At 51.9% G+C, this 19769-nt stretch overlaps 2 protein-coding genes across 3 annotated transcripts; one reads left to right on the forward strand and one right to left on the reverse strand.

The window, feature by feature from the left end:
• The first annotated feature begins 110 nt into the window (after positions 1–110).
• On the forward strand, positions 111–11384 carry LOC106858873 (solute carrier family 2, facilitated glucose transporter member 5). 2 transcript variants are annotated; one of them, XM_014885781.2, is made up of 13 exons: positions 111–1823; positions 2918–3045; positions 4580–4678; positions 5003–5163; positions 5726–5850; positions 7656–7808; positions 7889–8014; positions 8315–8502; positions 8848–8958; positions 9222–9323; positions 9683–9758; positions 10036–10163; positions 10795–11384. In XM_014885781.2, the coding sequence occupies exons 2-13, from the start codon at positions 2989–2991 to the stop codon at positions 11020–11022; spliced, it is 1554 nt and encodes a 517-aa protein (XP_014741267.2). In that variant the 5' UTR covers positions 111–1823; positions 2918–2988; the 3' UTR covers positions 11023–11384. The 2 variants fall into 2 exon arrangements, with proteins under 2 accessions (XP_014741267.2, XP_088035062.1); XM_088178936.1 differs by lacking the exon at positions 111–1823 and adding an exon at positions 2576–2656.
• A 353-nt stretch (positions 11385–11737) lies between these two features.
• CA6 (carbonic anhydrase 6) lies at positions 11738–19769 on the reverse strand. Its single transcript, XM_088178539.1, has 9 exons — positions 19694–19769; positions 18601–18816; positions 15709–15857; positions 15206–15298; positions 14646–14712; positions 14119–14276; positions 13572–13695; positions 13132–13230; positions 11738–12645 (listed from the first exon to the last, which is right to left on the reverse strand). The coding sequence occupies exons 1-9, from the start codon at positions 19767–19769 to the stop codon at positions 12032–12034; spliced, it is 1596 nt and encodes a 531-aa protein (XP_088034665.1). The 3' UTR covers positions 11738–12031.

Here is a 19769-nt window from a genome sequence, read left to right on the forward strand (position 1 = left end):
AAAATAGGAATTTGTCTGGTTCTTGTTTGCAGAGCCCCAGCTCTGCTGCTGTTCCCTGCAGAGTCCTTATGGATCCAGCCCTTTCCTATTGCTGGGGATCAGGCTGCCAAATCTGCCTCTCCTTGCTTGATTTGTACACTGATAAAGCAGGGTCTGTGTATGAATTATTTTCAGGCAGATCATCTATTCCTTAAATCCTTGTTTCACCTAAAGTCTCCCATGGTAGCCCAGAGGCCCAGAATGTTGAATTATCCTGCCTGAACATGCAATTCTTCCCCAAAATGCAGGTGGGAAGGTGTCACTCGTGGATACATTCTGTGGGATGTCTCCTCGGGGTGAGCACTCTGCAGCAGGGCTGGCTGCCAGCTCCTGCTCAAACATCACATTTCAGAGCTCACCACTAATGTTCTCCAGCAGATTTACTATCCTGGAAACTTCAGTTTGCCCTTTTAATCATTTTTTTCCGCCCAAAGATATCAGGGTTTCACAGGATCCAGCCCTGAGCACAGATCATTAGGCTGAGGGTAAATAAATCCCTGCACACGTGTAGGAGAAATCTTACCATGAGTTGGGTGAGGGCAGATCACGAGTGGAGTTCAAGTCACACATGCTCTGGGGTGAAGAGCAGATGTAAAACCTTGGGCTGTGCTGCAGCTGAAATGGAAATTGTGCTTGTAAAATGCCTGTAAAATCAGCTCTTTGCTCGTTCCTGGCTCTGTCCTTTGCCAAATCCAACAGATCCCAGCTGCTGAAGATGTCACACCCCCTGCAATCACTTTGAAAATCCAAGAAGTTGATTCGATCTCGTCTCCCTTCACCAGCCTCTTCCAAGATCATCCCAGTGCCAATTACAACCTTAGAGATGTTGTCACCACATTCTTGCAGTGTTTGGAAAATATTCCAACTGTTCTGCTGCCATAAGCAAATATTTACTCTGATGAAGGGGTTTTGATGACAAACATATGTGTTCTCTCTGATTCCTGTATGTTTCAAGATTATTTCTTCAAGTTCAGGAGCAGAGTTTAAAGACCATGATAGAGAATTCTCCTTCTCTGTGTTTGCTGAGTGTCAGAGCTGCTGTCATCCTGCCAAGAGCTCCCAGAGGGAGCCTTTAAAGGGCTGGAATTCCACGATGGAAATTTGTTCCTCTTTGCAGTTTCCCCATCTCTGGAGGCAGAATTTTCCCTCTTGGTTTAGGATCTGTAAAGGTGAGGACAACGAGAGTTGCTGAGTGAGCTGTGGGCTCGGCAGCTGCCACACAGGAACGTGATCCCCATCGAGATACCCGGGAACAGCGTCCTTCAGGCTGCTCGCTGGAAGGAAATGCAATAAAAGATAAATGCCAAGGAATCTGGAGACTAAATTCCACCACAGTGAAAACAGCAGGGCTCTGCTCTTCTTCCTACTTTGAGGCATGCTGCTTCCACGTGGAGCAGGCGATGCTGCAGCCAGCCAGGAAACGCGTGCATGACGCGTGAAAAAGAGGTGTTGCTCAAGAGATGCCTTTTTTTTGAGTTGGCTGATAAAAATAGACAGACCAATAAACGGGAGGTTTGCTTCTAGTTTCTCTGGCTGCCGGGGACGCTTATGAACTTTGCATTTCTCTGATAAGCTCGAGAGTCATAGTGGATAATTAACCAGGTCCTGGGCTCTTAAAGCAATCCCGTAACAGAGGAGGTTAATAGAGAGCAGCACGTGGTGCACCCCTTGCATGAAGAGGGAAAGGAACTCGAGTGCTTTGGAAAAGTCACTGTCACAGCCACAGCTCTGGGAGGATGAGCTCTGAGGAGTGCAGCAGTGCCTGAGCCAGTGATCCCTGCAAGGTAGGAAACAGCAGCATGGGCCAGGGCAGAGCTGGGCAGGTTTTTGGGTGCAGGAGGGTGCAGGTTATGGGTGCAGGAGGAGCAGCATGGCTCAGGGCAGAGCTGTGCAGGTTTTTGGGTGCAGGAGGAGCAGCATGGCTCAGGGCAGAGCTGTGCAGGTTTTTGGGTGCAGGAGGAGCAGCATGGCTCAGGGCAGAGCTGTGCAGGTTTTTGGGTGCAGGAGGAGCAGCATGGCTCAGGGCAGAGCTGTGCAGTTTTTTGGCTGCAGGAGGAGCAGCATGGCTCAGGGCAGAGCTGTGCAGGTTTTTGGGTGCAGGAGGAGCAGCATGGCTCAGGGCAGAGCTGTGCAGGTTTTTGGGTGCAGGAGGAGCAGCATGGCTCAGGGCAGAGCTGTGCAGTTTTTTGGCTGCAGGAGGAGCAGCATGGCTCAGGGCAGAGCTGTGCAGGTTTTTGGGTGCAGGAGGAGCAGCATGGCTCAGGGCAGAGCTGTGCAGGTTTTTGGGTACAGGAGGAGCAGCATGGCTCAGGGCAGAGCTGTGCAGGTTTTTGGGTGCAGGAGGAGCAGCATGGCTCAGGGCAGAGCTGGGCAGGTTTTTGGGTGCAGGAGGAGCAGCATGGCTCAGGGCAGAGCTGGGCAGGAGGAGCAGCATGGCCAGGGCAGTTTGGGGCTGCAGGGGTTACTGGGGTGCCGTGGCTCAGGACAAACAGCCTCTCTGTTGCCAGGGCTGCTCCCCGTGTTCCCTGATGCTGCAGTTGCTGGGCAACATCTCCAGCTGTACCAGCCAGAGCTGCCCAGGAGCTGCAGCTCCATGGACTCTCCTTGTCCGTGTCAGGTATCAGGGGGAAATTGGCTCATTTTACCAACCTCACTGCAAGCTCTGCCCCTTCTCAGAGGGATGAGCCTGGGCCCCCTGGGCAGCACCTCTGTTTGGGACAGAATCTGGTAAAACAACATCTGACACTGGCAACAGAGTTGGAAGAAAAGGAGATTGGAGCGATGGGGGAGCCGGGCAGAGGAAGGGGATGATCAGCCCCAGAGCCTGCTGTGCACTGGACGTGTCTGGAAGGGTCACAAAAGGGGTTTTTCTGTGCAGAACATTTCCATGCCCCGTGGCTGTCTTGACTGGAAGGATCTGTGCTCAGCATCCGTGGTTCACACCCCAACATGAAGCTGAACAGAGGGAAGCAGGAGAGCTCCGAGGGCAGCGAGGGTCCCAAGGGGGTGAGTGTTGGCTGCTGTTCCAGCTTGAGTGTCCCGCGGGAGACAGAACAAGCCCTGGGGTCTGTGGGTACCTGTAAAGAGAGGAAAAGACCTTGATCTTTAGGGCTGAGATGTTTCTATTCTCGAGCCCAGTTGATGTCTGCCTGCTGGGCAGGGTTGCACCGAGTCTCGTGACTGTCTGCAGCTCTCCCAGCCCGTAACTTGTGTGAGACTTTCCCCTTCTGTGAGACTTTCCCCTTCTGTGAGACTTTCCCCTTCTGTGTGTGAGTTTTCTTTCCTCCTTTCTAATCAGTTTTAGGCTGCAGATGCTTCTGGTTTGGGCTGCCTTTCACAGCAATATCTGGGGAGTCTTGCACAGTGCACTGCTGGGGAATGCCAGAGGTTTCCCTCAAAGTGCTGGATGTCAATAATTAACACCAGTGGCTCTTTTGAGCTCCTGGGATTTGGTTAATGAGAGCAAGGTGGCTGCTTTTCATCACCGTGAGAGGATGGCAGCAGTCTCCTCCTAGAAAACAGATCTGGAAGCCTCAGCTTCCTCCTGGTCCTTAGGCTGACATCGACTTGAATTTCATTCTCCCATAACACCTCAAACTCTGCAGATCCCTGAGCTCAGCTGCCAGGGATTCTGACGAAGAGAAAGAAGCACCAGCAGCTATTTGGACAAATGTTCAATTAGGGAAATGACAGAGCCCTCATGTGGGACCTGAGCTGAAGGAAAACCTTGCAGACATTAAGGCCATTAAGGCTGGTGACGGTGGCAGCAAACGAGGTGAAAATGAGCAATGGCTTTATTGATGTAGCAGCAGTGAGATGCATTAGTGAGCTATAAAAGCCAGCCAAACAAAACCCCAACAACCCAGCTCTGTCAACACAGCCCGGGGGCTGCACAGCAGCTGAACTGCTGGGAAAAGTTGTTTTGGATTTTTGTGGCTCTGGGGAATGTGTGCCCACAACAGGGTGGCAACTCCCCTCTGTTCTAGTGCAAAGTGCAGCCCTGTACCCCTCAACCCTCTGGGGGCTGCTTGGCCAAGTTCTAATTGGCCTCGGTGGCAATCAGTCAGATCCATAAATAGCTCTATCCCAAAATGCAGAGGAAGAAAAAATTAACAGGAAAGGCATTTTGCCACTTGATGCAAAAATCACTTCTTTTGAAAGCTTTCCTGTGCCAATATCCTGTGTTATTCCACTGCCCAATTTGCACATTGGAAAAGAATAATTGCACACAACTTTTTTCCCTGCAGGGTGGTGTTTTAAGAATGATAACTTGAAAAAAATTAATCATCCAAATGATTCATCAATACCAGCAAAGCAAAGTGAATTACTTCTAATGACTGTGGGTATAGCAAGCAGAACAAAATGAGTTGTAATGGAAAAAACCCACTGGGCTTTTATATACAGCAAAATGAAGGGGAAAACACAGAAAGTGAGACTTTGGGTATTTCTTTGTTTTTACTGAATGTTATTAAATCCTAAAAGCCAGACCCACTTCCAAGGTGGTGTTCATGTTTTTTTTTTTTACTCTCTCCCTCTGCAGAAAATGACACTTCCCCTGGCCCTGGTAGCTCTGATTTCTGCCTTTGGATCTTCCTTCCAGTATGGCTACAACGTGTCTGTGATCAACTCCCCTGCCCCGGTGAGTGCCAGGCTGGGAGCAGAGCAAGGCAGATGGAAATGGAATCAATTCAATGAACTTTGTGCCTGGGACAGATGAGCCTCCCCCTCCGGGAGCCAGGCACATCCTAAAGGGCAGGACACCTGTAGGAACAATTCTCCATCCCTCACCTGCATCCATTTCCCAGCTCACCCATTCTGGTTTTTTATCAGGACAGTTGTTTTATGGCAGAGCTTTATGGCAGAGCTTTATGGCATTTGCTGTTATCTAAACTTTACATTGTACCTTTACAGTAAAATGGAAATTGTCCTCACTGTGCTGAATCTGCTTTGTGCTTCATTCCAGTACATGCAGGAGTTTTACAACAGAACCTACCTGGACAGGACTGGAGTGCCCATGGACAGCAACTTCCAGACACTGCTTTGGTCTCTCACCGTGTCCATGTTCCCTCTGGGTGGCCTCTTTGGGTCACTCATGGTGTGGCCAATGGTCAACAACTGTGGCAGGTAAGTGAGAGCTGTGTCTGAGCTCCTGCCCTCCCTTTGGGAGCAGATAACTCCTGTTATGTCATGGGGTTTTATCTCGTGGTGGCTCCGTGTATCTGAGCTCCTGCCCTTCCTTTGGGAGCAGATAACTCTGTTTATCTCATCAGGTTTATCTCATGGTGGCTCCACCTTGCCCAGCCCTTCAGCAGCCTGAAGTTCCCCCCTCACCTGGAGGCTGAAGCAGGTGGGATGAGGGAGAGCTGCTGGGCTCAGCCACAGCTCTCGTGTCCCCAGTGTGGAGGAATCTTGGTGGTTCTGGTATGGCCAAGGCTGGGCACAAGGACAGACCTGGGATCTCAGGTCAGGCCCAGCTGCTGCTGCTGCTCAGCTTTGCTGAGAAACTTCACACTTGTCTCTGGGAGCCTCCATTGCCTTCAGGAGAAATGTGGCAATGGCCATTTCCTCCTTGATCAGTGTTTGGCACAATAATTCATTTGAGTTTGGGAGAGCATGGCACAGAGGGGATCCATCTGCAGCTCAGAAATGCCCAGCTGAACCCGTCTCTTTTCCTGACACTTTGCAGAAAGGGCACTTTGCTGATAAATAACCTCTTTTCCATCGCTGCTGCAATCCTTATGGGAACCTCAGAGCTGGCAAAAACCTTTGAAGTAATCATCCTTTCCCGTGTTGTCATGGGAATATTTGCTGGTAAGTGGATGGTAAAGGGAGAGCAATAAATATTTCCTTGGCTGTGTAAAGGTGTTTTATTCTCCCAGCAGATGCTTTCACAGGTAGCACACTCTGGAATCAGCTTGACAAGGCTGTGCTTTAGCCTGGTGCAGAAGTACTAAAGATCTTTGGGAGATAATGGCCCTGGGACTGGAATTTAAGCTGTAGGGAGGAGATGTGAGTCTGTAAATGCAGCAATAAACATCTGCTGGGCCCTGCAGCTCCCACCCCAGCAGACCTGCTGAGGATCATCTGTTTTCCCAGACAACTCAAAGCAGATAGTGTGCTTCTTCCCTTTTTAACCAGAATTATCCATCAAAAACATTGCCAGATCCAATAATCCAGTCCTGGAACTGGCTGTTCTTCCTGCAGGAGAAAAGAAATGTTAAAAGGGACAGCAAAAGGCTCAGAGCCACTGGATTTCCTGCAGAGATAGAGGGAAGCCAAGGATATCTGTGTGTTCCTGCTGTCAGTGGCTTTATTGGGGCTGCAGGAACAGAACAGAACCATGCTGGGTACCCTGAGCACAGCCAGGTCTGGAAGGGTCCTAAGAGCATTTAGGCTCAATTAATTGGCTTTGGGCTGGTGAGACTGGCACACTCCATGGTTTGTTAATGAGCTTGTAAGAACAAATTTCCTGCCTTAGCTCACCAACTGTAATTGCTGCATGTACAGATCAAATTGCTCTCCCAAGCCACTTTCTTCTTTTCAATTTTTTTTTTTTAATCTAATGGGGTTTTTTTGGCTTTTGACTCCCTTAAACCTGGCAGCTGCTCTCAGCACTGGAGCTTGGAATAAATGCTAAGGGTCTTGTTAAATGTGATCTCTGTTTCCAGTTATTTATAACCAACAGACAAATCCAGCCTGGCTGCCCTGGCTTGTCCTTCTCAGGCTGACCTGGCCTGAACTTGGGTGTTGTGCCTGGGAAGGGTCTGGGGGATCCCAGTGTCACCCTCAGGAGGATCCCAGTGTCACCCTCTGGCACTGGTGGCGTTTGTTTCTGTACCTTTCAGGCCTTTTAGCTCTCTAATGTCAGCCTGATCACCTTTGTTACACCCAGTTCCTGAAGCCTGGGGCTTCTAGAAATGTCAGATTAAAGTCCCCTGTGGTCATTTGATTCCAGGAGTTTGGGAGGATTTCCAGCATAAGCACAGGAGCTGGCAGCTCGCTAGGGTTACTGTGGGGCAGCCCTAGAATGTTCCTAAAAATAACCCATGGCCCTGGTGTCCTTATTAGAGCATAAATACCTATTCCAGCGAGCCACCTGCAAGACATCTCAGACCAGCAAAGCTCCAGCACAGCGTTACTGGGCAGGGAATTTTTAGAAGCCAACACAAAGTCATTTCCTTCCACTTTCACATCAGTGTGTTTGGATACTGATTTCTCTTCTTGTTTTCAAGGAAGCAAAAGTTCCTCTCTCATACTTGGGGTTTGTTTCCAAACCTGAAGCAGAACAATTTTTCTTTGTGTGTCTTGTGCTGCTCCTGGCAGAGCCTGTGGGAGAGAGCTGCTTTTTTAGGAGGATGAACACTGAACACTCAAACCAAGACACCCCCAAATCACCTGCTGGATCTGCAGGCAAGGCAAGGCCTGCTAATCCTGACAGACTCCAAAAATGCTTTTCTGCCCAGCAGCTGATAATCCAGACCCCAAAGCAGAAGGGTTTGAGTGTGAAGTTTCTGCACATGCTGTGGTTCATCAGGAATCTCTTTTGTTCCCCATGGGAAACCAGCAGCTTGCTGAAGGCTGAGCTGCATGTCTAACACTGTTCTCTTAACTTCTAGGTCTGGCTTCCAATGTGGTTCCCATGTTCCTTGGGGAAATGTCCCCCAAAAACCTGAGAGGAGCCATTGGGGTGGTCCCACAGCTCTTCATCACCATTGGCATCCTTGCAGCTCAGATCCTCGGCCTCAACAGCATCCTTGGGAATGCCAAAGGTAAAGCTCTGGCTCAGGACCCCTCTGTGGCTCCACAGGGGAGGATTTCTCTCAGCTGATGTCTTGTGGCCTTGCTGCAGGGTGGCCTGTGCTGCTGGGGCTCACTGGCATCCCATCCCTGATCCAGCTCCTGACACTGCCCTTCTTCCCCGAGAGCCCCAGGTACCTGCTCATCCAAAAGGGCAACGAGGAGCAGGCACGGAAAGGTACAGCCCACGATGGGATAATGGGATAATGGGATAATGGGATGGGATGGGTCTGGGGAGGTGAGATGGGATGGGATAATGAGATAATGGGATGGGATGGATCTGTGGGACACAGCTGACAGCAGCAGAGGGTGAAGCTCTGCACTGCTGTGCTGCTGGTGGGTGGAATTCTCAGAACTCTGCTCCTTTCCCTGCGTGTGTGGGTCCCCAGGTGCCCAGCACTGCTGCCCAGGGTCACACACTGGTCTGCACAGCTCTGTGCAGTCCTGGGGCTCACCACTCCCCTGCTGTCCCCACCAGCTCTGCAGAGGCTGAGGGGCCGGGAGGACGTGGATGACGAGATCCAGGAGATGTACCAGGAGGACCGCTCAGAGAAGGAGGAGGGGCAGTTCTCTGTGCTCAGCCTCTTCACCTTCAGGGGCCTGAGGTGGCAGCTCATCTCCATCATCGTCATGATGGCAGGCCAGCAGCTCTCGGGGGTCAATGGGGTGAGTGCAAACAGGGGGTGCAGCTCCAGAGGGGGTGATATCAGGGGCAGTGCTGGCACAGCAAAGCTGGCAGTGCCCCTTCACCCAGGACACTCCCAGTGGGGTGAGTCAAGCCTGGCCAGTCCCAAATCCATGGACAAGGTACAGGGTCAGCTGCCCTGTTAATGATAATTGGAATGGTTTCGAGTGCAGGGCTTGTGCCCAGATCCAAACACCAGTGTCTGCAGAAATGGACAAATTCCACCCTCAGGCTTCTGTGCACCCTGGCAGGATTGAAAGCAGCCAGAAGGGGGATTCCCACGCTGAGCCTCAGGCCAGGTTCTAACCCAGCTGTGCTGTGTGCAGGTGTTCTACTATGCAGACAGAATCTTCGAGTCAGCAGGGGTGCAGAGCAGCAGCATCCAGTACGTCACCGTGTCCATCGGTGCCATCAACGTTGTCATGACCTTGCTGGCTGTAAGTTTGGGCTGGGGCTCGCTCAGTTCTGACTTGCCCACTCTCCCCTCCCCCTGTTTAACTCAGGCTGTGCTCGTGGGATCCTACAGTCACAGAATGGTTTGGGTTGGAAGGGACCCTAAAGATCATCTCAGCCCAAAAGGTTTCCACTAGAGCCTTATTTGCACACACTGGGAGATGCTTTCCATGACAGATCCCTTGGAGAAAAACATCTGCCACAATTGCTGAGCCCCTCGTGTCTCCCCCTCTCCTGTCTCTTCCAGGTTTTCATTGTGGAGTCCCTGGGGAGGAGGATCCTTCTCCTGGCTGGCTTTTTGCTGTGCTCTGCCTCCTGTGCAATCTTAACTCTGGCCCTCAATCTCCAGGTATGGATGGATGGCCCAGGTGGTCCTGCCACCATTTCTGGGCTTTCCAGGGAACAGGCATTGGAATATTTTGAGGACAAAATACACCCTGGGGAGGAGGGGACGGCACGAAAGGTCTCTGTTGCATATCTCCCTTAAAGAAAGGCAGGGAAAGCTGTGATCCTGCTTTCCTGGGTGCTCCTCCCAGGATGTCACAGTCCCAGCTCCTGCTGCATCCCTTTGGCACCCAGGCTGTGGTTCTGTGTCTGAAGGGTGCCACAGCCTTTAAATGCCTTCAGATCTCACTGCCAACAGTGCCCTGAGTGTGCTGGTGAAGTCCAGACAGGAACCACATCTAACCTGTGCTTCAATCCTCACAGACCACTGTCTCCTGGATGTCCTACCTCAGCATAGTCTGTGTCATTGCCTACATCATTGGCCACGCCATCGGACCCAGTAAGTGTCCCCAGCCTGCCCCTCGAGCTGGGCAGAGCCAGGTGTTGTGCTCAATTCCCAACCAAAACCTTGGTGGAGCTCATCCAGGGAGGCTGAATTTCATCTCTGTGTGGCCATGCCCTGTGCAAGTAATTTTTCTTTAAATGTAATCCTTGTTTGATTTACTGGGTGCTCCTAAACGCTGATAGTTAGAAACCAGTGAAATGAGCAGTTTAATGAGGAATTCAGAGTGAGGGGGTTGCCTTTGGGATTCCCTGACCCTGTGGCTGCCCTGCAGGTCCCATTCCTGCTGTGATGATCACAGAGATGTTCCTGCAGTCGTCCCGACCCGCGGCGTTCATGGTGGGGGGCTCTGTGCACTGGCTGAGCAACTTCACCGTGGGGCTGGTGTTCCTCTACATGGAGGTAAGGACCCACCACGGGGCAAATCCTGGGCTGGGAATCAGCCTCTTCACCCCTGAGCTCTCACAGAGAGGCTCTGAGGAGCTGTAAATGCTCTTGTTGGTTCTCAAAACCTGTCTGTGGGATTGTGTTAAGGGCGAGGGACTTGTTTTAAATGATGTTCCTCAGCATTTTCTCATCACACCTGGCTGTTGCTCAGGCTTTAAAATAAACCAGTTTGATTGCCAGGTCTCATCCTGAGCTCAGGAGCTTGGAAAAGATGGCAAATTCCCCATCTTCCACTGCAGGATGTGCCTCGGGGGGACAATTTTAGCTTCTGAAATCAGGGTGCCCCCAGCAGCAGTGACCCATAAACTGCTGCAGTCCCTGACTTTCATTTGAGTTATGGGGCAGACCCTCAGCCTCCTTTCCCAGTAAGTTTCCAATATTAAACCCAAGGTGGTGGTTTGAGAAGACAGAATCTAAAACCACCCAAATTTTGAGTTGTTTTGTTGTTTGAGTTGTTTTGTTTAAATAAAAGCACCTGATTGTGGCTGCATTTTCCATAGCCAGTGCAGGGTGCAGCACACCCAGGGCAGGTAAATCCCACCTGGAATGTTCTCCTGACCTCTGCTCTCTCCTGTCACTGCTCTAGGCTGGGCTGGGGCCCTACAGCTTCCTCATCTTCTGTGCCATCTGTGTCACCACCATGCTTTACATCTTCTTTGTTGTTCCTGAGACCAAGAATAAAACCTTCATGGAAATCAACAGGATCATGGCCAAGAGGAACAAAGTGGAGATTCAGGAGAGCAAAGAGCTTAAAGATTCCTACCCCCCGGAGAAGCAGGAGGAGAAGAAAGCACTGTCCAGCAGTGAGATGTGACCCAGCTGTGCTTGCCTGACAGCATCTGTTCAGCAGGAAAACAAATACAGGGATTCCTCCTCTGATGCTGACCTGACCATCACAGAACTGTTAAGGCTGGAAAAGACATTTAAGATCAAATCCAACTGCAAACCTAATGCTGCCAAGCCCTCCTGTTGTTCCAAAGAAAGGGAAATGTCCAAGTAGCTGATGGCACGAGGTGATGTGTGTCCCTGGTGTCCTGGTGACACATCCTGGGGGACACAAGCAGCCCTGGGCTGGCTGTGGGGCAGTCGTGTGCAAGGAGTGCACTGAACTCCTCTGAGGAACTCTCACGTGTGTGTTTGAGGATCCAGCAAGGGGGAATTAAATTTCATTTGGTATATCAGTGTGCTGCTCTCTGTTTTGAAAAAAGCAGAATTGTTGAACAGCTTGGCATGGATTTTGTGTAGTAGATGGAGAATCCTTCACATAATTTACTTTAACCTTAGAAAATGAGTTTATATATACAATATATCAGTGTTGAAAAAGGAGCTGTTTCTATGCTCTGTCTCTACATCCACTACAGAAAAGAAGGCAAAGTTGTGGCACAGGCCAAGGCACAGGGAGTGCACAGGACCTGTGCTAGGACCTGCCCTGCCTGAGCTCCACAGCCACTCTCCTGTGGGACAGGCAAGGGAAGGGGTGGTGACAAACAGAAGGAGGGACAAGCAGGGAAGATGGTGAGAAACTGAGATTGGGTGAGGGATGGGAGAGAAACTTTATTTGAGAGAGCAGCTCTTTGGCATGGAAAAAAAAATCTATATATGGGGGTCTAAATCAACCCCCTGGAAAGGATGTAACAACCCAGGGTGCAGATCCTGCAGTTCTCTGCTCTTATCTCACTGATGGAGGTTTTGGTTTCCTGGAGCACCAAGGGGTGCACAGTGAGCCGAGCAGCAGGAGGAACAAGCACACAACCTGAGTTTTTCTCAGCTTTCCCGACAAAGAGTTGGGATTCCCCTGAAGCCCCCAGAGCAGCAGCCTGTGCTCAGTGGCAGCTGGTGTCAGGCTGCAGGAGCACCCCCCCAAGCAGGGCCATGGGGGTTTGTCCCCAGGCTATGACATCCCCCGTGGGCTGCCCCTCTCTGCACAGAGCCAGAGCCCGAATCTCTGCAGAGCTGAGCACTCGGCTCCACAGGTTCACCTGGCTCATCCACCCTGCAAAGCCATTGGAGAAGGTGCCAAGCAGAGCATCCCTGTCCTTGCCAAGGACCAGCGTCCCCCCAGCCTGGCTCACGTACCCCTGCTGGATGCTCTTTGCTTTGCCAGCTGCCCCGTTGAGCCACAGGTTGGCTGTGCCCTCCTGGGAGCCCCAGGTGACACAGTGGTGCAGCCAGCCCCCAGCCTCGTGCTGCAGGGGGAAGCTCAGGAAGTGTCCTCCGACCCACAGCCCCAGCTCTGTGCCCACTGTCACCACCAGCTCGTGGTCGCTCTCCCCAGTGGAGTAGGACAGGATGGTCTGGCTGCCAATGGGCTGGGCTCTGCTCCAGAAGCACAGGGTGAAGGCTTGGAGAGACACAGCACAGAGGGGATGGACCTCCACAAAGCTCTCAATGTTCTCCACAGGGAAGTAGAAAGCTGGAAAGGTGCTGGGTTTTGTACCTGAAATAATCAAAAAAGCCAGCATTTCCATGTGCTGTAAATAAGGCCAAATCCTGGAGAATAACACCCACAGAACTGCTAGGCCTGTGTAGTCTGAGTTCCCAGTTACTGCTGTGTGTTGTGCCAGCAGGGAAGAGGTTTGAAATGATGAAAAGCTGAGTTGAGCTCCCCCACCCAAATGTTTGGGAAAATCATGTTTTTCCCTCCTCTCTTCTCATGCTGTGTAAAATAGAGGTGATGATTGTTTATTCTGGGGGAACTGAACTGAAATTTTTCACTGTGTGTAAAAATGTGGCAGGAGAGAGCAGCAGCTACTGTGGGAGTAGCTGGCTTAGGGCTGGCCTTGATGGTGAAGGATTTCCATGGGACAAAATCCTACCTGTGTGTGCCAGCACCAAACCTGGCAATGGTTTGGGCCACCAAGGCCAGCAGGGCATGGGCTCTTCATGCTCACAAGGTGAGCTGGGCTCAGCCTGTGTTTCTTACCTGTGTGGCTCAGTCCATTCAGCAGCTCTGTCTTCAGGTCCTGGAGCTGCATGTGGATTTGGTCCAGCCTGAGGGTGAATTCCTCTGGAGGGCACTGTGCTGGAGCAACAGACAGCTCAGTTTACAGCAGGCTGGCACCCACACGTGGCAGAAGCTTCTGGTCTGAGCAAAAGCTGTGTTTTAAAACGCAGCTCCTCTCCCGTGTGTGGGGCCTGGCCGCCCAGCCAGAGCTGTTCTCACACACACCAGACACACCTGAGGCTCCTGACGTGGTGCCAGGGAGCAGCAGCCGCCCTGGGGGCTGGCACACACCTGAACCCAGGGGAGGCACAGGGGACACCAACACCTGAGCAGGGCCGGGGGCTCCCAGCCATCCAACCCCAAGGATTCCCAGTGTCACCCCTGCCCCGAGGGCCCCCTGGGGGTCCCCTGGGCCTTACCCTGGGCACGCTGGGCTCTGAAGGAAGCCTCCACCACGCGGCCCTGCAGCGGCTGCGTGTGCCGGTAATCATTGCGCAGCGTGCGGTTGTGCCGGTCCAGCAGGGTGTTCTCCAGGAGCTGGATCTGGGACGGGGACGTGACACAGAGACGGGCAAAGGGACAGCACACAGGACTTTGGGACACCAACCCCGACCCCAAAACCATCGCCCGGCCATGTCACACCCCCCGGGGTCACGTTTCTCCCGCTTCCCGGCCACGGGAGCCCCCCGCGATCGTCTGTTCCCCGAGCATCATGTGGCCTCGAGTTCCCGGCTACCACAGCCCGCCAGGGACCGCGTGGCCGCCACTTCCGCGCCACGTTACGCCCGGCCGCGACTTCCGGGTCGTGTGGGCTGTGACGTCATTTGACCACGCCCCTCCGTGGTTACGTCACCGCTCCCCGCGTCCGTCCCCCGAGCTCGGTGTGTGAGGGAGCGCTGAGGGGAGCGCTGAGGGCAGCGCTGCTCCCGCCGGCCCCGCCGCACCGGGAGGGAAGCCGGCACTGACCTGGGTGTGCGACAGCACAACGGGCGAGTGGAAAATGGTCCAGATGACGCTCTCGGAGCACGGGGGCGTGGTCAGGGAGCCCTGGTACCTGTAGAAGTGCGAGAGGTTTTCTGGCAGCATGGCTTGGACGTCCAGAGAACTGAGCGTTGTTGATTGACCTTCAAAGGAAGCACAGATGATATCGGAAGTTAAAGGGGAGGGAAGAGAGGGAAAAAAAAAAGGGCTGTTGGAGCTGGAAATCCCTCTGCCCAGAGCACCGGCTCATCACACCTTTGGTGCAACTGGGTGGAGATGGAGAGGCCCGAGCGGCCCTTCGTGGGTCTGTGGCAGCTCTCTGCCCGTCCTGGGGGTGCTGCCAGGAGCATCGGGGGCTGTGCAGGCTGCAGGACGCTGATATTCGGTGCTGCACAGAGCCCCAGGAGTGCATTTATTGCTGCCCTGGGCTGGGGGTGCTGTGCCAGCTCTTCCCAGTGTGTTCTCACAGGCTGGGGGGGTATCAGGACAGGGAAAGGCATTCCCAGGCTTACCTGCAAACCTGATCCTTGCCAGTTTGGAAATGAATTCGCTGTAGTAGGTGTTCTCAAAGTGCCCATCCTAAACACAGCACAGGCACTTGATCAAAAGGTGTGACCTGCCTGTCCTGCTAATCAGCTGGGGGGGCAAAGAAAACAAACACCACACATCTCCTGATGGGCTGGACAGTGCCAGCCATGGTCAGGTTTGTACAGCTTGGGTAGAATAGTGAGCAGGATTCTTTTTTACTGCTTTTAAATCCACACTGAATCAAATATCTCCCAGTGGCAAAGCAGAGCAAGGCTTGGAGGCACAGCAGGGAAACCCCAGCTGCCACACCTGGTATTCTTATATATGGGATATATATGTATATATATATATATATATCTAAATACTACTTGTGGGGCAGTTTTTTTAGGTATTGGCTGGTGTTGTGTGAAGCCCAGGGGAAGCAGCAGAGCCTCCTAAAAGGGTGCCAGACCCCATCTCTTGGCACAGCTGTACAAACCTGGCTGTGTCTGAGGGAGGTTTCAGCTCAGCCATGCCCCCTGTCCCCAGGCTGGCTCACACCTACCGTGTACAGGAAGGCCAGCACAGCCAGCCCCTGGGGCTTGTCTTTGGCTTCTTCAAAGCTGGAGTAGTTAGAGTTGTAGTGGACAATGTGCAGCTGTGGGACAGAGATGGGTTCCCTTAGCAAGAAGTGATGAATGGCTTTGGGTGTTCAGAGGGACAGGCTGAAGGGACAGTCACCACCCCAATTCCTGCTCTTTGTGCCTCGTAGCAGGCCCAAGGGACCTTTGGTTTAACAGGTTTGTGGTGGCTGTAGGGGAACAGTTCCACCTCTGAAGGACACGAGTGCTCTCTTGCCATGGCTTTTCTTGGAGCCTTCTACACCAGCACCCTCAGGCTCATCCCTCCCACTGCACCAACCACCAGCCCTGTGGGATCCCTGCTTTCCCCCTCGCCTGTGCACTGCTCCCTGCAGGCTCTGTGGGAAGCAGCCTCCAATTTCCCAGAGCAGAGGCCCAGCCTCCCTCCCTCCCTCCCTCCGTGCAGCCTGTGGCACACAGCCCTCACCTCGGCGAAGTAGCGCATGCCATCGATGGTGTGCTCCGAGCCACTGCTCTCCAGCTCCAGCCCACCCCAGTGCAGGTGCATCTGCACTGCTCTGTACAGGCCTGGCAGCCCTCGGGAGATCCTCATGCTGGAGGGCAAATCGATCTGGACTGGAAAAGGACAGCGTTGGAGGCAGCGCTGGCTGCAGTCCCTGTCGTGGTTCCTGCAGTGCTGGGGGCACCTCCTGGGATGAGCAGGCACAGTCACCACCCCAGTGTGGGGGGGAAACAGTGAAGTTTAAAGCTGGGTGTGCTTAAAACCTTTCCTGGGCACACCAGGACTGGGCACTCCCAGCTGTGCCTGCAGCCCCTTCTCCCCTGAGCATCTCTGCTTTGGCATTAACGAAAGCTTCAGTGCTCAGCTCTCACTCAGCACAGCACATCTGGAACACGGCTGTTAACCATTTCCTTCCCAAGGCAGAAAAGGGGAATTGGAGCCATCACAGTGAGAGGCCTCCTCTGTCACTTCAATTCCCATCGAGGCCCAGCCATCCTGGGATTGCCCTGCAGGTTTGGAAAGACTGAAATTGCTGAAGGATTTGTGGAGACAAAGCTCTTTTCTTCTCCTTGCCAAGGAGAAGTCACAAACCTTTTGTCTTCCTGCTAATTCACTGCCAGAAAACATAGATTATGTTAATAAATCTAGGAGTGAAAGTGGGGAATTGCCTCATCTTAATCAAAGACCCCAGCATGTTATAAAAACTAGCAACTATCCTTGCAAAATGCAGCACAACATATTATTCATTAGTCATAGTTTGGATTTCTGAGGAGTTTCTTTGGTTTGTGAACTGTTTATAGACAGACACAATGAAGGCATGTCTTCTTTTAATATCCCAAAGGCTCTAGAGTGGGAGGGATAAAATAATCTACCTTTTTCATAAGTTCCCTGCTGACTGCCTTCCATAATGAGGGTTATTTACTTCAAGTACCTCACCGGGGTTTCTACTTCCTCCAAAACACAGCCAGGGAATTGCGTTGTGAGTTTGTAACAAGCTTAAGGCCCCTCTAAGATATTCCAGGCAAATATTTGCTACAAGCACAAGGCAGGGAGTAGCCAGGTTTGCTTCTCCCCACGTGGAGTGTGAGTGGGGAGTGTGAGCTGGCAGTGGAGAATCAGCTGGGGCTGAGCAGGGTGAGTCACTGAGCCTGCCCCAGCATCCCTGCCTGCACAGATTGGCTCTGTCCATCCCTCCCTGCACACACTGGGCTCTGTCCATCCCTGCCCTGCACACACACCCTGGGCTCTGTCCATCCCTGCCCTGCACACACTGGGCTCTGTCCATCCCTGCCCTGCAGGGACAGCACACACAGCCTGCCTGCCTGCCCAGCTCTGGCCCCTGAGGTAACCAAGGACACACTTGAGGTCCCCTGAATTAAATCTCCTCCTGGAGGAAGGTGCACACATGGATGACATTTTAATTTTTCAGATCTGTGCTTGTCCTCTTTAAAACAAAAAGAAGGGTGCAAATACAAAAGGCTTTGTTAACCCAAGGCTCAGTGTGTGAGCCACTCACACCACAGCAAGCAGGCATTTTCAGCTGGGATTTAGCCTGGTTTATTCACAGAATAAATGAACCTGGTTTCCTGAGTGAGACATTTGGGGTTTGGCTCTGAGAGCCTGTAAGGAGAGTGCTGCTGATAAATCCCTCTCCTGTCCCTTTCAGATCTGCTGAGTGTTTTCCCTGAGAGATTCTGCTGCCCTGTCCCATCTCACTGAAGCCAGTAGAAAAGGCCAGCCTGACTCACAGGAGCTGTCAATAGGGACAGTCGTTTGTCTTTGTGCTTTAGGAAACTGCCCGGCACCAGAAAATCATTGTTGGGAAGTTAACAAAAGAATGGACAAATACACACATGCAGTCAAAAAAAGCTAAACCTGCAAGAATTAATGTCTAGGCAGGCAGGGCTGTCAGTAGTGCTGACAGAGAGCTCCGGGCTGAACGCTGAGTTTGTGTGGGCCACACAAAAGGAGTTACAGTTTTCAGGAACACAATCACAACAATCTTCTTCTGCTGGCACTGTCCTCACCCCACTGCCCTGCCCTCACATGTATTTTTTTCTCTCTCTTTACTGCAGGCAGGAAGAAAAAGCTGCTGTGGAGGACTCCAGAGCTGACAGCTTTATGTGCCCAAGACCTTCCCAAAACCTCTCATCCTGTCTCCCCTGCAGCCATCAGAAAGTTCTCTCACTGCTCATCTGTAGTCCAAAGGCATCATCCCGACAGAACCAGCTGATGAATTATTTAGGCAATGAATTACAGATTGCAGCAGGGGAGTCTGGGATCTCCTCAATTGTAAGCATTGCCCTGAAACCGTGTAGCCAAAGGCTGAGCTTTTAACATGTGCTGTATTTCAGTTCCTCTCCTGAGCCCCAAAATACTTCTGGCTGTGAGAGGGGGATCCTCCTGTGTTGTACTGGGTGACCTACATCCAACCAAACCTGGGATGGAGAGGTTTCCATTCCTGTCACTTCTGATTAATGCACAGGCCACCAGATGCATTTTCCTGAATGCAGAGGAGTCAGCGTGCCCCAAATTCCACTCAGTGCTGCACTCCTGCTGTCTTGCAGCACATTAAAGGAAAGGGTCAATCTGGAATCCTCCTGCTGCATTTTATCCCCTTTTCATGTCCAGCAGAGAAAACACCTTGCAGAAACCTAACTGCCTTTTTTTTTGTCTCGTTTAGTTCTGTATTTCTGAAGAGCTTTCCCGAGTGATTGAGGAAAACAGCAAACCTCAGAGAGCAGAATGAAGTGAGATGGCAAAGTAAGGTGAGTTCAGAAAAAAGGGGGCACTGTCTGTGAATGCATTTGCACAGCTGGAACAAAAGCTCAGCTCCTGCAGTGCCCTGAGCCTTACCAGAGTGGCCATTGTTGGTCATCCTGAAGTGGCCCTGCAGGGACCCTTCGTAGCCAGCGAGCTCCAGCTGCAGCAGGGGGTTGTACCTCACCTTCCTCCTCTGGATGTCAATCGGGGACTGCTGCTTGCCAGCACAGGCTGGGAAGTGCTGTCCCCAGTGCTCTTCATCCAGCTCTCCTTCTCCTGCAGGGAGGCAAGGCAAGTGGCAGGGATGTGCTGGCAGTCAGAGTCAGAGCACTCTCCTCATTTGCCAGCAGGAAATGCCAATCTAATTATTGTAACGCCAGGAGCTGCAGCCATAAAAGGTTGCTTTGCCTTCCCCAGAGTGAAAAGTCACATTATTGTGTGTGCAAAGTGAGAAAGCTGCATTGCAGCAGTGGCTCAGTGATGGCTGGAGGCTGAACCTCCACCAAAAGAGGAGCAGTGTTCACATGGAAATGGGGATTTAAATGGGTCCCAGGTGCCAGAGGTGTAGAATTGGCTTCTTAACCAGTGGGAGTGAATAGGATCAGGGCTGTAGGCAGGAAGGCTCAGCTTGGGATCAGGAACTGACAGCAATTAGCTATTTTTAACTAGGGAGAGAGCAATTGCAATATTGCTACTCTTCAACAAGATCCTTTGTTTTAACTTAGCCCACTGAAGATCATAAAAGGATTAACATTTACTTCAGTGAGCTCTGCAAACCACCCCCGACACAAACGAAATTTGGATAAAATTTCACAAAAAAATTATAAATACCTAAATAAGTACTTCTCAGTGCTCTGTACTGCCTGGGATATGACAATAAAATAAGAAGCAGGCAGTATTTAAAGCTTTTCCTTGCAGGATCATCCAAAGGGCAACTTTTCTTCTAACACATACTAAAGATTTCCCCCATTGTTTGAACCTCGTTGTGCTGCCAAGCCTGACAATGTGTCCTAACCACACAAAGGAGTAAAAAGAGGTGACATTGAGGAGAATCACTTTCAAGACAGGGAGGCATCAATAAAGTGGAATAAATGAGCTGCTCTGTGATGTCTCACTGAGGGACAGCAGCACAGAAGGGAAGGGAACCTCTCCAGCAGCAGCAGCCCCGCACCAGCCCGGATTTTACCTTGGTACGTCCAGGACACCTCGTGGGAGAGGGTGAGGGGTGGCAGGAGCAGGAACAGGAGCACTGCCAACAGCAT

The sequence above is a fragment of the Sturnus vulgaris genome, chromosome 25 (assembly GCF_052056855.1).
Source record: "Sturnus vulgaris isolate bStuVul1 chromosome 25, bStuVul1.hap1, whole genome shotgun sequence".
Lineage (NCBI taxonomy): Eukaryota > Metazoa > Chordata > Aves > Passeriformes > Sturnidae > Sturnus > Sturnus vulgaris.